Source organism: Osmerus eperlanus, chromosome 10 (genome assembly GCF_963692335.1).
Source record: "Osmerus eperlanus chromosome 10, fOsmEpe2.1, whole genome shotgun sequence".
Taxonomy (NCBI): Eukaryota; Metazoa; Chordata; class Actinopteri; order Osmeriformes; family Osmeridae; genus Osmerus; species Osmerus eperlanus.
This window is the reverse complement of record NC_085027.1, coordinates 11,939,850-11,953,515: the sequence shown is the minus strand read 5'-3', so window position 1 is coordinate 11,953,515 and position 13,666 is coordinate 11,939,850. Positions and strand designations below refer to the sequence as shown.

The following is a 13,666-nucleotide window of genomic DNA, read 5'->3' as shown; positions in this document are numbered from 1 at the left end:
AAGCTGTTTCCAGCGCTGACTGGTTAATCCATGGTAAAAAAAAAAAAAAAGAGAAACTAATTTAGAGCCCGCCTACCATCACTGTCAATCTCAGCCGGGAAACATAGCGGTTCAATACCACCACTAACCTGGGAAGGTTAGAATTGGCTACTTGGGGAAATCAACATGAGACGTTTCGGTCCGACGTTAACCTTTCAATATATTACCGTCTGTATACTTATTGCTGTCAGCTCCGTTAAAGGTGAGTTTTTAAAATGTACTTGTGAACACGAGACTGATAAATAAATCGACATGCCCATAGGCTACTCAATCGACCACATTACAATTTTAGTTTTCAGACCTATACGCGTCGTATAGCCTAGGTGTTTGCATGCCAGTGTGATCAATTACGTTTGATTATATAGGCTACAAGTTGATTATCACTAAACTGTTGAACTGGTAAACGTAACTCTTTGATACTCAAAACTCAACTGTTGAGGAAGTCAATACAATTTTTGGACATTAATGTTTCTAAACATACCCAAGTGGTCTGATAAACTGATGCTCGACTTGCTGAAATATTAAGAAGATGCTCTCCTTAACTCAAAACTGTCAAGGCAAGATTATGGATGTCTGACCTTGGACCAGATGAATCTGCCAATATCCAAATGAGTGCTCTATGAGACCATTGACAACGTTTTTGGGCATTCAAATCATGTGAACCATATCCATATACTTCTGTGCTCTGACTTCCTGTTGTTATTTTAAAGGTAGACTCTCAGTCTGTGAGGGTTAGGGTGTGCCTAGTATTTGGTGACCATTGTCTATTCCAAGGGTTATTTTATAGGGCATGTTTTAATGACAAATGTCTTACCTGAGAGATGCAGCCAGTGCACATCTCTCTGGCCCACAGTGCCTGTGGGACATGTGCTACACTAACACACTGGAAACCTCCTGAAAATAGGCTATGCAATGTTATGAGGGTTTAGGTTGGTTGAGGGGCATACATGGACCTATGTGAAGCCCTTTGTGACATTGCTTGTAAAAAGGGCTATACAAATAAATTTGATTTGATTTGATTCATGTGTTACCAATATAAAGTGCATTCAGTGTCTATTGTAATGCGAGAATAACATATTTAGCCTCTCTGTTGCATAAGGGTATGTGTGTACCTGTCCACCTGTTTTTGATCAGAGGAATCAATTTGATCAGTCTCTGTGAACCTGTCCATGGTTGTTGTATAAAGTTCCTGTGAGAGAAGGAAAAACATTCCTATTGGTACAGCACCTTGTTCTGTAACCTGGATTATCCACCAATCTTTTAATCCAGAGTCGGCACACAAACACGTTCTGTTAGTTCAATCAAGTGCTTGTTGGAATTACCACACACACATTCACCTTTGGCTGTTGTAAAAATTTAATGCCATCAGCAATTTCAACACAGGTCCCTGTCACCACTGAAATTATTTATGAACAAAGTGAAAGAACCTGTTTGATCAAAAGAGACAACAAACAAGTTAGTTTTCTCTGCTTAAATGCTGTTTATAGCCCTTTTGTCTTCTTCACCTTTTACAAGATGATATTCATGCTGTAACATGTCTGCGAGCTAAATAACACTAGTGCTAAACACTAGACTTCGAAAGTACACAAGTTTACATTAAACTCAGTATCCTAGGACATATTCAACCAAGGACATGGCAAGGAGTCATTTTAATGGCTACACTTTGTTATCATGTTGTTAGCATGTTGTTAGCATGACAAATGTAGATATTGTTTAAAAAAATAACTGTCTCATTCCATATCACACATTTAACTGTATAATCTTCATTATAAAACACTTCATACTGCTTACAGTACTTTTCATTACTTATATATAGAATATTTCCATATGATCAAGGACCTCACTCTTCTACCTTCACTGGATGATTGTGTGGAAACAGTGGTCAGTGAGTCAGCACTTTGGAACTCAATGGTGTCATAGCCAATGTTGGTCCCAACACCAGAGGTCATTTGTTTAGTTCCCACAGCTTTGGACAGCAAAAATATGAATTACCATATAAGTATATGGAAAACAACAGTTAGTTATATCCACCAGTCACCCATCCTGGAATGGTCTTGTGGTAATTTTTGATGGAGGAGCATGTACTGGTGTGACTGTAGTTGTAGTTATTTGATTCTGACTACCTAAGCCATTGTTTACTGGAGCTGTTTTTTAGCATACACAACCTATTCCACTGTGGTTTTGCCCTGTTTTTGACAGGGTTGCTGCATGTATAATAATGTTATGTTATACACATTATATATAGCGCTGGCATGAGCTGTTGAGAGGTATACTTCTGTGACATGTAATAATTTCTCTCTGATGTCATCATCAAATCACCCCTCAACCTTCTCCTCAGGTGATTACTGTGAGGTGAACCAGTGCCATAATGGAGGAACATGTGTGACTGGGGTAGGAGACGAGCCTTTCATCTGCATCTGTGCAGATGGCTTTGCCGGAGACACCTGCAACCTCACTGAGACTGGTAAGGCCAGGCTGAGTCTTGAATGTCCCCTCATTTAGAGTCAGTTGACCATGACTTGAGTTTGTTGTCTCTTTCTCCTCTGGCTCCTTCACCAGGACCCTGCAGTCCAAGCCCCTGCAGGAACGATGGCTCCTGTGAGGTCATCACTTCAACCAGACGCGGAGATGTGTTCAGCGAGTATGTGTGTAAATGTCAGCCTGGCTTTGAGGGTGCCCACTGCCAGATCAGTAAGTACCTACCTCAAGTGATCCACTTCACACCCGACGATGCACCAGTGCTCTCGTCTGCCTTCTAACCTGACCCCTTTCTTGAGTTCAGGTCAACTCTCCCTGGCAAAAGACAGGCACATACTGTATATGCACACACACATACTCGGAAGACAGGAACCCAATTTACTGCACCAGGACTACAGTAACTTCCAGAACATGTACTGTACGTCATTCAGGGCTACTACTGTACTGTCACAGTAAATATGAAAACACCTCCAAAATGTCCACTCTGTTGCTGTCTGAAAGACTGTGAACACTGTGGCGAGTTCATGAGTCTCATGAAAGACGTTCTTTCAGTTGGCTGTTCTTTAAGTGCTAATGAGTCCTGGCCAGTCCAAGTCTCTTAGCATGCAGCAGCTCTTTAGAGACAACCTTCCAATTTTGTCGGATTAGGCTTAACCCCAATGAAATGTTGTCAAAAAAGTATATAAACTGCAATTATTCACATAAAATAATTGTATAAAATGTACTAGATGAAAACGGTAGCACTAAATACCTAAACCCAATCTAGTACCCTCTTTCCCCATTCCTAATGTGGTAAGAAACAGAACTACAGACCAAGTAGGATGACTCTTCTTAACCTTATGTGGCCAGTTCTTATGAACTGCTGTACTGTAAACTGTTAGTGACACACCCAGGGTGTGGTGTATGGGCTGGTGTGGATATGGGCTCAAAAAGACAAAAGTGGGCGTTTGTGTGAGTGGGTGTGCTGGTTCATGATTGGGCTTTTTTATGCGCAATGTGTCTTTGTTTTCAGTAGATGGTATTTCTGTCCAGCTGTGCGTGTCACACTAAGATTATATGTGATTTGGGCAACTACTGTTATGGAGCTCTTAGGACAAAGACCAAGGCAGAAAAAAGTATGTTTATTTCAGGAGTGTTGGAACCTTCATCAGTCAAGTTTTCCTCACTATCTTAGAGTCTCTGAGGCACCTTCAGTCTCCAGAGACTGATCTAATCTGGTCACAGGGCTTCAGCTGAGCATAGGAAGCAACAGTTAGTTTTCCACTCCACACACAGCCATCATCTAATGCCACGCTGCTGACCGCCAATTGTAGTGTGTGTGCCGTCTGGTGTTCCACACCCAGTACTGTGAGCTGTTATTGAGTCATACGTCACTGTGTTAGCAGAGGTGGGCGGATCTTTGGGTTTCTACAACCATTCTTTAGTGGCACCAGCATGGCTGGGATGTCCTTAATGAGTGATCCGTGGTTATCTAGGTACAGGAGATCCTGTACGGATTTGGACAGTTTTCATATTTGTGTGTGTGTGTATATTTATGCATGTTTGTAGAATATTCCTATATAAATTAATACTAATTAGCGGATTCAAATATAGAATTTTAAGTGTGTGTGCCTGAGTCTACAAATCAAGGTTTTAATTCGATCAATTAGATGTGACAAATCCTCTTAGTGCTCACGGGAACAGCAGCTAAACAGCCTTACAGGATGTGGCGTCACTGGTGTCTGGCTTCTAGATAAAAGCATGGATGAGTCTCTGAGAGCGGGTAGAGACTGTCTCAGCTTTGCAGTGTGTGTGTGTGTGTGTGTGTCTGTGTGTGTGTGTGTGTGTGTGTGTGTGTGTGTGCGTGTACCCAGGTCAATTCTTCAGGTCCACTCTTAATAAACTCCATCGTGTTAGCAGACTATTCGTGAATTCTAGCACAATAGTTGTCTACATCATCAATCTTTTGTGTCTTAATTTAGAAAATGTTAAAGAATGTTAAAGCCCAATGTCTGTCTTAAACGTAAAAAAAATGAAACACCAAAGACAGCAATGTTGCTTCAGCTGGACACACTGCAAGAACACAACGCAAGGATGCCCTCAAGTGGAGAATAAAGAAATCTGCAGCCAATAGATAAACCATCCTGTATCCCTCTACTGGTGTTATGACACACCCACACACACCCGTCCCTCCCCCTGCCCTCCCTCCCACTGACCTCCACCTGCACCCCCTCCCTCCCCCCATACTCCCCCCACCTCCTCCGACCCCACAGTCACCTCTGTCATCAGGTCTGAGTGGACAGACGGCACCTGCAGACAGGCAGGGGGGGAACACAGACGGGGTATTGTGTTGCTCCACCTGGCTCGTAAACCAGACCTGGCTTACTGCTGCAGCCCTGCCCCCCGGGGGTTCATGTGTTTTAGGATGGATTAGCAAGACAACTCATGATAACCGACATATTATGTTTTTTATTTTCTTCTCTTCAAGATGTAAATGACTGTGCCAACCAGCCCTGCAGGAACGGAGGGATGTGTCGAGATCTTGATGGAGACTATGCCTGCCAGTGTCCTTCACCCTATGTAGGAAAGCAATGCCAGCTGCGTAAGTCAATAAAACAACTACGACAACAAAGGGAATCCCCTTGTATCACAGAATACCCAGCAGAAACACTTATCTTGTATTGTAATGATATAGATGTTAATCCATCTGTGTGTTTGTGTGTCAGGTTGTATCTCCCTCCTGGGTATGGAGGGCGGGGGGATCATTGAGTCCCAGATTTACGCCTCCTCTGTGCACTCCGGCATTCTGGGTCTCCAGCACTGGGGTGCAGAGCTGGCTCGACTCAACAACCAGGGCCTGGTCAATGCCTGGACATCAGCCTCCCATGACAGGAACCCATGGATTGAGGTGAGAGGACCACTGCACACATGGTGTGGAGGTCATTATTACAATAATTATTGTTAGTTGTAGCAGTGCTTACAATATGATTGCTTCTAATAATATTATTTACAGTATTATTATAAATAGTATTACTGACAATGAAGTTGTAATTGAAGTTGCAACAAAGTCGAGGGATATTGACTGGTCTGACCTCTGCTGACCTTTGACCTCAGATCAACTTGCAGAAGAAGATGCGTCTGACAGGCATCATCTCCCAGGGTGCCAGCCGCATGGGCACCGCTGAGTTCATCAAGGCCTTCAAGGTGGCGGCCAGCTTTGACGGGAAGACCTACACTACCTTCAGATCTGAGGGCCAAAGGAGGGACAAGGTGAGGGGTGACCTTGAGTGCTAAACTGCACAATGGAGCAGGGGTTCTCAAACTGGAGATGTGGGGTGAGCGAGAGGAAAAGTATGTATACTGCATAAGATATTGCAGTGGGTTGGCTAAAATATTTTCAAGAGGGGCCCGACATAAAAAGGTTAGAGAATCAACATCATGGAAATAAATGGGGCGATCATCTGGTTGATCCTATGTCTTTTGTCCTGTGCCCCAGGTGTTTATGGGTAATGTGGACAATGACAGCACCAAGACCAACATGTTCGATCCACCGATTGTGGCCCAGTACATCCGCATCGTCCCTGTGGTGTGTCGCAGGGCATGCACCCTGCGCATGGAGCTGGTCGGCTGTGAACTCAATGGTAAACAGACAGACAGAAACACTGTGGGGGAGTTCAATCCTTCTCTGTGGTTCTGTCTTCCCGTCTCCTTCCTGAGGTTTCCTTCTAGACCAGACACAAAGAGAACCGGAGATTAATCTGGCAGCCATACAAGGCCCAAAGCCCTCAACATAGACGTTATGGGACATATAGTGTGCAACAACCGTTTTTTTGGTCAGGCGGACCGCTCAAACTGACCTTGACTGGTAGCACACACTCACATTCACGTCACACACGCCTCGTCCATCTGGTCTCCTCAGCTCCACCCTGTAAACATACGTCTGCTTGCCACTGTTTGTAGCTACAGCTGTAGCTGTCTTACTGCTAGTGTAAAGCAAATACTGTTTCTTTTATTTCTTTTTCGAAATGATTTACTGTCAATTTCTGTCTTTTCACTGGCCAATGCTTCACCTGCGCTCTGTCTTCCTGTAATAATTGGGCATCTCCATCCCATACTGTCATACAGTATCTAAAAAGTCTCATATTCCTATCAGCTTCCAAAATGGTTTCTTTGCATGTCTTGAATGGGTGTTTTCTGCTGGTGTATTGGTTTCTGTCGGTGTATTTTCACATTTCTCCCCGGTTCTTTCCCTGTGCGTCTGCCCTCCCTCGTCCCTCCCTGTTGTTGTTAAAGTGTACTCAAACACCACAGGTTGCACTGAGCCTCTGGGGATGAAGTCCCGTCTCATCTCAGACGGACAGCTCTCGTCATCCAGTGCCTTCCGCACCTGGGGCATCGATGCCTTCACCTGGCACGCGCAGTTCGGCCGGCTGGACAAGCAAGGCAAGACCAACGCCTGGTCAGCTGCTACCAACAACCGCTCTGAGTGGCTACAGGTAGGTGTCAATCAAACCCGCAGCCACTCAGTAACTCCGCCTGCTGCTGCTGGTCGGCATCTTACCTGCATGTGGTTAAGCAGCCAGCCCACCCTTCCTCCCATCTATCCTGTCACCCAGGTGGACCTGGAGAAACCCAAGCGCCTCACAGGCATCATCACGCAGGGAGCTAAGGACTTCGGGGTGGTGCAGTACGTGTCGATGTTCAAAGTGGCCTACAGCAACGACGGCCAGACCTGGAGCTTGGTGAAGGATGAGAAAACAGACACAGACATGGTAGGCAGCAGCATAGCATATGCTTATCAGACTGTGTCCATGGCAACTTGTGTGGAGGAAAATCCAAAGATTCACAGACAGCAACAATATATTTATTCTATTTATTTTGTAACGTTGTACTTGCCACCACAGATGAGGGACATGAAGTGTTAGGGAGGCGTGTGGCTTTTTATTTATGCCATGATCACTTGTAACAAAGACATCTGGCAGCTTTGTTGACATAAGTTAAGACTTTAGTGTGTCTCCCAGTCCCCAGTGTCTCACACGTCACCCTGTGGCACACTGAGAAACCACTTCTCTCTCTGGACCCATGTTTTGACAATCTCTTCACTTCCTATTTTGAGGCTTGCCCTGATAGTGGTGTGGTCTCTATATCCTTCTCTTTGTGTGTGAGAAGACAGGATTGCACCCCCCCCCCCCCCCCCCCCCACCTCAGGGACTGGGAGTAGCCCAGCTGCTGTGTGAGAATAGGGTTTGGCTTTATTGATTTGTATCTTAGGAAAATACTCTTTGATCTTTTTATCGAGTGCAGAGTTTTCTGACCCTTGACATGTTTAAATAGCCTGCAGCTTTTTCTTAAAAGCTACAATGGGTAAGGAGAGTCTCTGCTGTTAGCTTGTCATGAGAGGTCAGCTCTGCTTGATTTATACCCTCCACTGAGTGATCTTTGCCTTCTAAGTAGACCTTTCGACTATCCCATGTCTACTGTATTGATCCTTCCTGTCTTCCTATTCATCACAGATGCAATGTATATATTCTCTTGCAGATTTTTCAAGGCAACATTGACAACAACACTCATAAGAAGAACTTGTTTGAGCCTCCCTTTTACGCCCGCTATGTACGTGTTGTTCCCTGGGAGTGGCACGAGCGAATAACTCTTCGCATGGAGCTGCTGGGCTGTGATGACTAGAACTACATTTCCTAGAAAACACCAGGGCTCAATCTACACCCACCACCACATGGAGCTGCTAGACTATCATGACTAGAACTACATTTCCCATAAATCATGATCAATGACATAAATAATAAGTGTACACTTGGGGGGGTGGGGGGGTTGGTGGAGGCACTGAACAGATATATAATGCATAGAATGTAAGTGTATAAATGTGTGCAACAGAGAACTGTTTTTGGTTTTACATTCTCGTTTTTTTACATGCAACTGTACTCCGGATGAAGCTTGAGTCTGTTAAATGGTTGAAAAAAATAAGCCTATATTTTGTATCAATGTGCTTTTTTTCAGTAGTGACCATGCCATGCATTATAGCTTTAGTAACTGGACAGAGCCTTCACATTATGCTTTGAGTTTAATTTCTGCAGATTTTAACATTTGTTTTTCAGTGTGCATATTACCTATTATCTGGAAATCTCAATTGATAATACAACCTCACGTTCAATTGTGCAAGGTAACAGAGCAGTGTGTTTGAAAGGGACCTGTGCAGTGTACATACTTATTACAATAAGCTCATTAATGTAACTTTAATATCACCCATAAAGACGGTTTTGTAGAGTAAACCCTGGAAGGCACAGTATTGTATAACATTTAGCACAGAACTGTGATATTTACATTTGAACAGATTTACTTTAGATAAATCTTAATCTAAATCTTTAGATTAATTTCATTCCAGTATGATAATTAGAGTGTTATACTCCATTGAGATCTTGCGTCACATTGTGACTCAATGTGGTTTTGCATTATTTTTTAAGAAATGTGTTGGTCTTCAACAGAGGTCATTAAATAAACTGATTAAAGACTTATGTGGAACATATTGTCTCTCTCACCACTTAATTCTCATTCTAAAACTCCCCCCACACTATGAATATGTGTGAGTTTACATTTTACTCATTTGCTTATTTTTTACTTTTGATTTGCATTCTTATTGTGTAATTGTCTCCAGTCCTTGGTTTCACTTTTACTGAATTGGTCCTCATGTCTTCCATGTTGCTTCCAATTCTCTCTGTTGTGAGAAGAGGCTAGGAATTGTTCTTGGAGGATTCTACTGTCCTTTCCTGACTGTGGGTTTGGACGCCCAGTGGAGAAGTAAGCTGCTTTCCATGCAAAACCAAGTGTTGATCCTGTTTTTTGTATATTTTATGTGACCACATCAAAGAGTGGTAGAAGAAGAAGACTCTCTGCCCCACTTTGGTGTCCTGTTCACACGGTCACCAGGAAGCAGAGCCGCCTAAACCGCAGCACACAGACAGTTCCAGCACACCACGCTCTCTTGCTGTCATCCAGTCTAGCCACAGAGGGGTTTCTAGTGTGGATAATAGTGCTGGTTTCTGTTTCTTTCTCCTGATGTTTCATTCCCACTGCAGGACTGCTGGGCCACAGCGTGGTGTTTATGGTAGTAATTATACCCTGTAGGACCCTTGTCCCCCTGCTATTCCACTGGCCCTGGTATGTCTAGCCCCTGGCCAGACCTTTAATCTGCACTCCGATGAATACACAGAGGGACTGAACACCTCCAACACATCTGCAATCACTGTGTGTATCTGTGTGTGTGTTTTTACAACTGCACAGGAGACTTTGCACCAGAGTAATACACGGCTCTGACTTGACCAACATCTGCTTTCCGAGTGTTTAGAAAAGATGGTTTAGATGAGAGGAGCCTTCTTTGCTTTCTCCACATGTAACAGAACAGACCCCTCCTCTTCAAACAGATGGCCAACATGAGATCATTTGTTTTAGTTGGTGCTCTGTTAGAAGATGCTGGTTCCCCAAATGACAGCTGTGGGACGAAAACCAAAACAATATTCGTAATACTTCACAATAATTAGGTGAATTTCACACTGGAGGGAAATTAACTCCATGTGAGCAGAGTGTGGCCATGACCTCGTAAATAGTTATTGCTTAATTTACACTGCAAAGTGAAAAGGTGAGTTTGTTCTAAATACGTTAGGATTTTTCTTATGTTTTTTATCAGCTGCAATGCGAAGAGCTTGAAGTACTTTTTTTGCGTTTCCCCGAAAAAGAAAGAGGGATTGCCAAACAACTCTTTTTTGACGTACGCAACTCTGTGTACCCTCACCCTGTGACCGTGTCCGCAGTGTGAGTGGTATCTCCCTCAGGACATCGCTGTTGCTTTCGTCCTCGTAGGTGGGAAAAGTAGGCTATAAAATCCGTACGACCAGGTGAACGGTAAGTGTATTAATAATTAAACACAGTTAATATTATTAAAATGCACAGTTTGGTATTTGTTATATTTACATAGGTGTACAATTGATTTAATATAATTTTGACAACAATGGGAATCAGACACCTACCTGGGGGTAGGCTGCAACTTTAGGTTCTCCTCATGCAATATGCAAAAAGTGAAATATTAATGGAAGTTAGTGATATCCTTGAGTTGTCATACATGAACTGTGCAAAATAATGTTTAGGCTATTTTTCAGATCTGATATACTGGATCAAACAATGATCAGTTAGCTTTTGTTGCATCTCACAGAACTGAACAATAGCCTATTAAGGGAACGTTTTTTCTTTAATTAAAAACAGCCCTCCTGGTCTGCATTAGACTGTATCTAATTACACTGTTTATGCAAAGCTTAGATAATGTGTAAACAATATTCAGTCTTCGGTACCATACAATATATGAGAAACTGCTGTGAACTGCTGTAGAAAGTAATGTAATTGTCCTTAAAAAATACGAAATTCTATCAATTATGAGCTTACTAAATGGAACAGGATCTGATAACTTATTTAGAACTGCAGGGGAAATTGTGTAGCCTACATTGTGCAATAAACAAATACTGCTCTCTGTTGGCGACTAATAGTAACGCCAGCATTTGTCCAATTGCATTATCCTATTGACACGCCAGTCATAAATAATTTGCAAAGATCCAGATGTCAGTAAAATACACAATTTGACAAAACGCAAGGTGTCTTTGTATCAGAATAATATATTGAAAACGAATGTGTTCCATCCGATCAGACGTCCTTGCGAGCTGAGAACCAAAGTTCTGCTGCGTGTTCTGCACTACTATTGGCGCCAGAGACCACCAGTCCTGTAGTCAGGATGGTGCTAGGTCACCACCTCCCCCTGCTGGTAATACAGCTTCTGCTCAGCTACTGCCACACTGCCACCGGATACACCAATCGATTCTTCTATCAAGACTCCCTCAACAGCAATGGCAAAGGAGAGAGTATGAGATCTCATTGATGTTTTCTGATTGTTGTTTTATGGATAACAGCAAAATATTTGGAAGCAATTGTCGTTTTCCACTGTAATGAATGATATACAATGCACCAGTAAAAACACAATGCCTAGGCTATCATGTTTCAGCTTTGCCACCCTAGTGTTTTGGTCACCTGAGATTCTCTGTACCCCCTACCTCCCCTCCAGTCCACTTTAACGGCGTGCAGCTCCGTGTGGATTCCTCACAGCTTTCTGTTTTTGGTGCGAGGGGCGCCAACGCCACCCTGCCATGCCACTACTGGTACGAGCCTGAGCTGAGCTCTGCCAGAAGGGTGCGGGTTAAGTGGTCCTGGTTGCCTGCCGCCGGGGGCCTCGAGACGGATGTGCTTGTGGCCATTGGACCCCGTCACCGTGGCTTTGGAGATTTCAGGTATGGTCAATAATACTAACTGGAATGATGTTTGCATTTTTTTTCAACAATTCAACTAGCGATCAGTTAACATTTTGGGGTTATACATTTTGGTGTGCCAGGGGCCGAGTTCAACTCATGCAGGACTTCCCAGGAGATGCTACACTGGTTGTGACTGAGCTACAGTTGAACGACACAGGTCGTTACCGTTGTGAGGTCATCGATGGGCTGGAGGACGAGAGTGTGATTGTCGACCTCGAGTTACAAGGTACAGTTCAATCTCTGAATTCCTCTGTCTTCTCACACCGCAATATCTTCAGCAAAGTTCTTTTCGGTAGGGTCTTTCATCACCTCATCTCATACGTTCCCCTCCAGGTGTGGTGTTCCCTTACCAGCCCCCTCACGGACGCTACCTCCTCAATTTCCAGGAAGCCCAGCAAACCTGTGCAGAGCAGGACTCTATCCTGGCCACCTTTGAGCAGCTCTTCCAGGCCTGGGAGGACGGCCTGAACTGGTGCAACGCCGGCTGGCTGGCAGACGGCACGGTGCAGTACCCCGTCACTCAGTCCCGGGAACCCTGCGGGGGGGCGGGACTCGCCCCGGGCGTCCGTAGCTACGGCATCCGTCATCGCCTCCTGCACCGCTTCAATGCCTTCTGCTTCTCCTCCTCTCTCCGTGGTGAGAGAGTCGTGTCTTTACATTTTACCGATGTCCTGCGACTTGTTTATTTTGCATTGCGAAAACATGTTCTATACACATTGAGATAGACGAAAGAAATGAAAATGGAGAAAAACACTGCTCCTCTTGTATAATTTCAGTATTCTCTATTTTTCTCCAGGGAAAGTGTATTACCTCCAGAACATGGACAAGCTCAACTTCACCGAGGCCCAGCAGGCATGTCAAGAGGATGGGTCTAAGATGGCCAAGGTGGGCCAAGTCTACGCTGCCTGGAGATACCAGAGTCTGGATCGTTGTGATGCCGGCTGGGTGGCTGACGGGAGCCTGCGCTACCCCATCTCCAGGCCCCGCACCAACTGTGGCCCCCCGGAACCAGGGGTGCGCAGCTTTGGGTTCCCACCCCTACAGGACAAACATGGGGTGTACTGTTACAGTGCTGTCATAGAAAAAACATAGGCCCTTCATGTCCAGCTATAGGTCACAATGCCTTTAAAAGGAAGAAGTTGACAAGCCTTGAAATGAGATGGGATACAACCACTGATTGTCCACATGATGATGCAAGTCTAAGCCAGTTCATACAATCCCCTGGTGGTGGGGTTGCACATATGATCACATGACAATGAAACGACACGGCTTGGTAATGTTTAATACAGGGTGAACCACTCACAGTTATAACAAAAGCATGGCCTGTGTTCTGCTGCAACAACTTGCATATTAAATGCATTTTAGTAATACCTCATACACTATATTTATCTACTATGTAAACTTGACAGCATATTGAAGCTGATGTATTGGAATAATTAAGTGGCTTCTCCACTCCTGTGAAATGAAAGTAATGTATTTCTACTGTATCGGTATATACCTCAGTTAGTTGTTCTTTGATTGTTGGTGGTTTATTTAAGCTGTTGACCACTTGGAATTAACTTATTTTTATAAAAATAAAAATATGCTCTGTAAAAATATGATTGTTTTAGTGTATTTTCCCTTTCTGTCTGTCTATTTCTCTCTCGCACGCAAACAAAGGTGTCACTAAGTCTATTGGAGCACACAGATGAGTGAGACTGATGGGGTCAGGAGTAGAGAGAGGTAATGAAAGTGGTGTGTGTGTGTGGGGGGGGGGCAGAAAGAGATGGTAAGATTGATAGGTGATGAGCAGAGAGAGATGGTGGGGGTGA

At 44.0% G+C, this 13,666-nt stretch overlaps 2 protein-coding genes across 3 annotated transcripts; both read left to right on the top strand.

Annotated features, from left to right (window-relative positions):
* Positions 1-76: 76 nt before the first annotated feature.
* LOC134027975 (EGF-like repeat and discoidin I-like domain-containing protein 3) lies at positions 77-9,032 on the top strand. Of its 2 annotated transcripts, none has more exons than XM_062471252.1 (10): positions 77-241; positions 2,378-2,503; positions 2,599-2,730; positions 4,985-5,098; positions 5,223-5,404; positions 5,611-5,766; positions 5,993-6,137; positions 6,808-6,992; positions 7,113-7,268; positions 8,035-9,032. In XM_062471252.1, exons 1-10 carry the CDS (start codon positions 166-168, stop codon positions 8,176-8,178), a joined length of 1,416 nt encoding a protein of 471 aa, XP_062327236.1. In that variant the 5' UTR covers positions 77-165; the 3' UTR covers positions 8,179-9,032. The 2 variants fall into 2 exon arrangements, with proteins under 2 accessions (XP_062327236.1, XP_062327235.1); XM_062471251.1 differs by having other exon boundaries at positions 6,790-6,992.
* A 142-nt stretch (positions 9,033-9,174) lies between these two features.
* On the top strand, positions 9,175-13,429 carry LOC134027976 (hyaluronan and proteoglycan link protein 3-like). Its single transcript, XM_062471253.1, has 6 exons — positions 9,175-10,407; positions 11,201-11,411; positions 11,612-11,834; positions 11,936-12,081; positions 12,189-12,491; positions 12,652-13,429. Exons 2-6 carry the CDS (start codon positions 11,285-11,287, stop codon positions 12,945-12,947), a joined length of 1,095 nt encoding a protein of 364 aa, XP_062327237.1. The 5' UTR covers positions 9,175-10,407; positions 11,201-11,284; the 3' UTR covers positions 12,948-13,429.
* Positions 13,430-13,666: the final 237 nt, after the last annotated feature.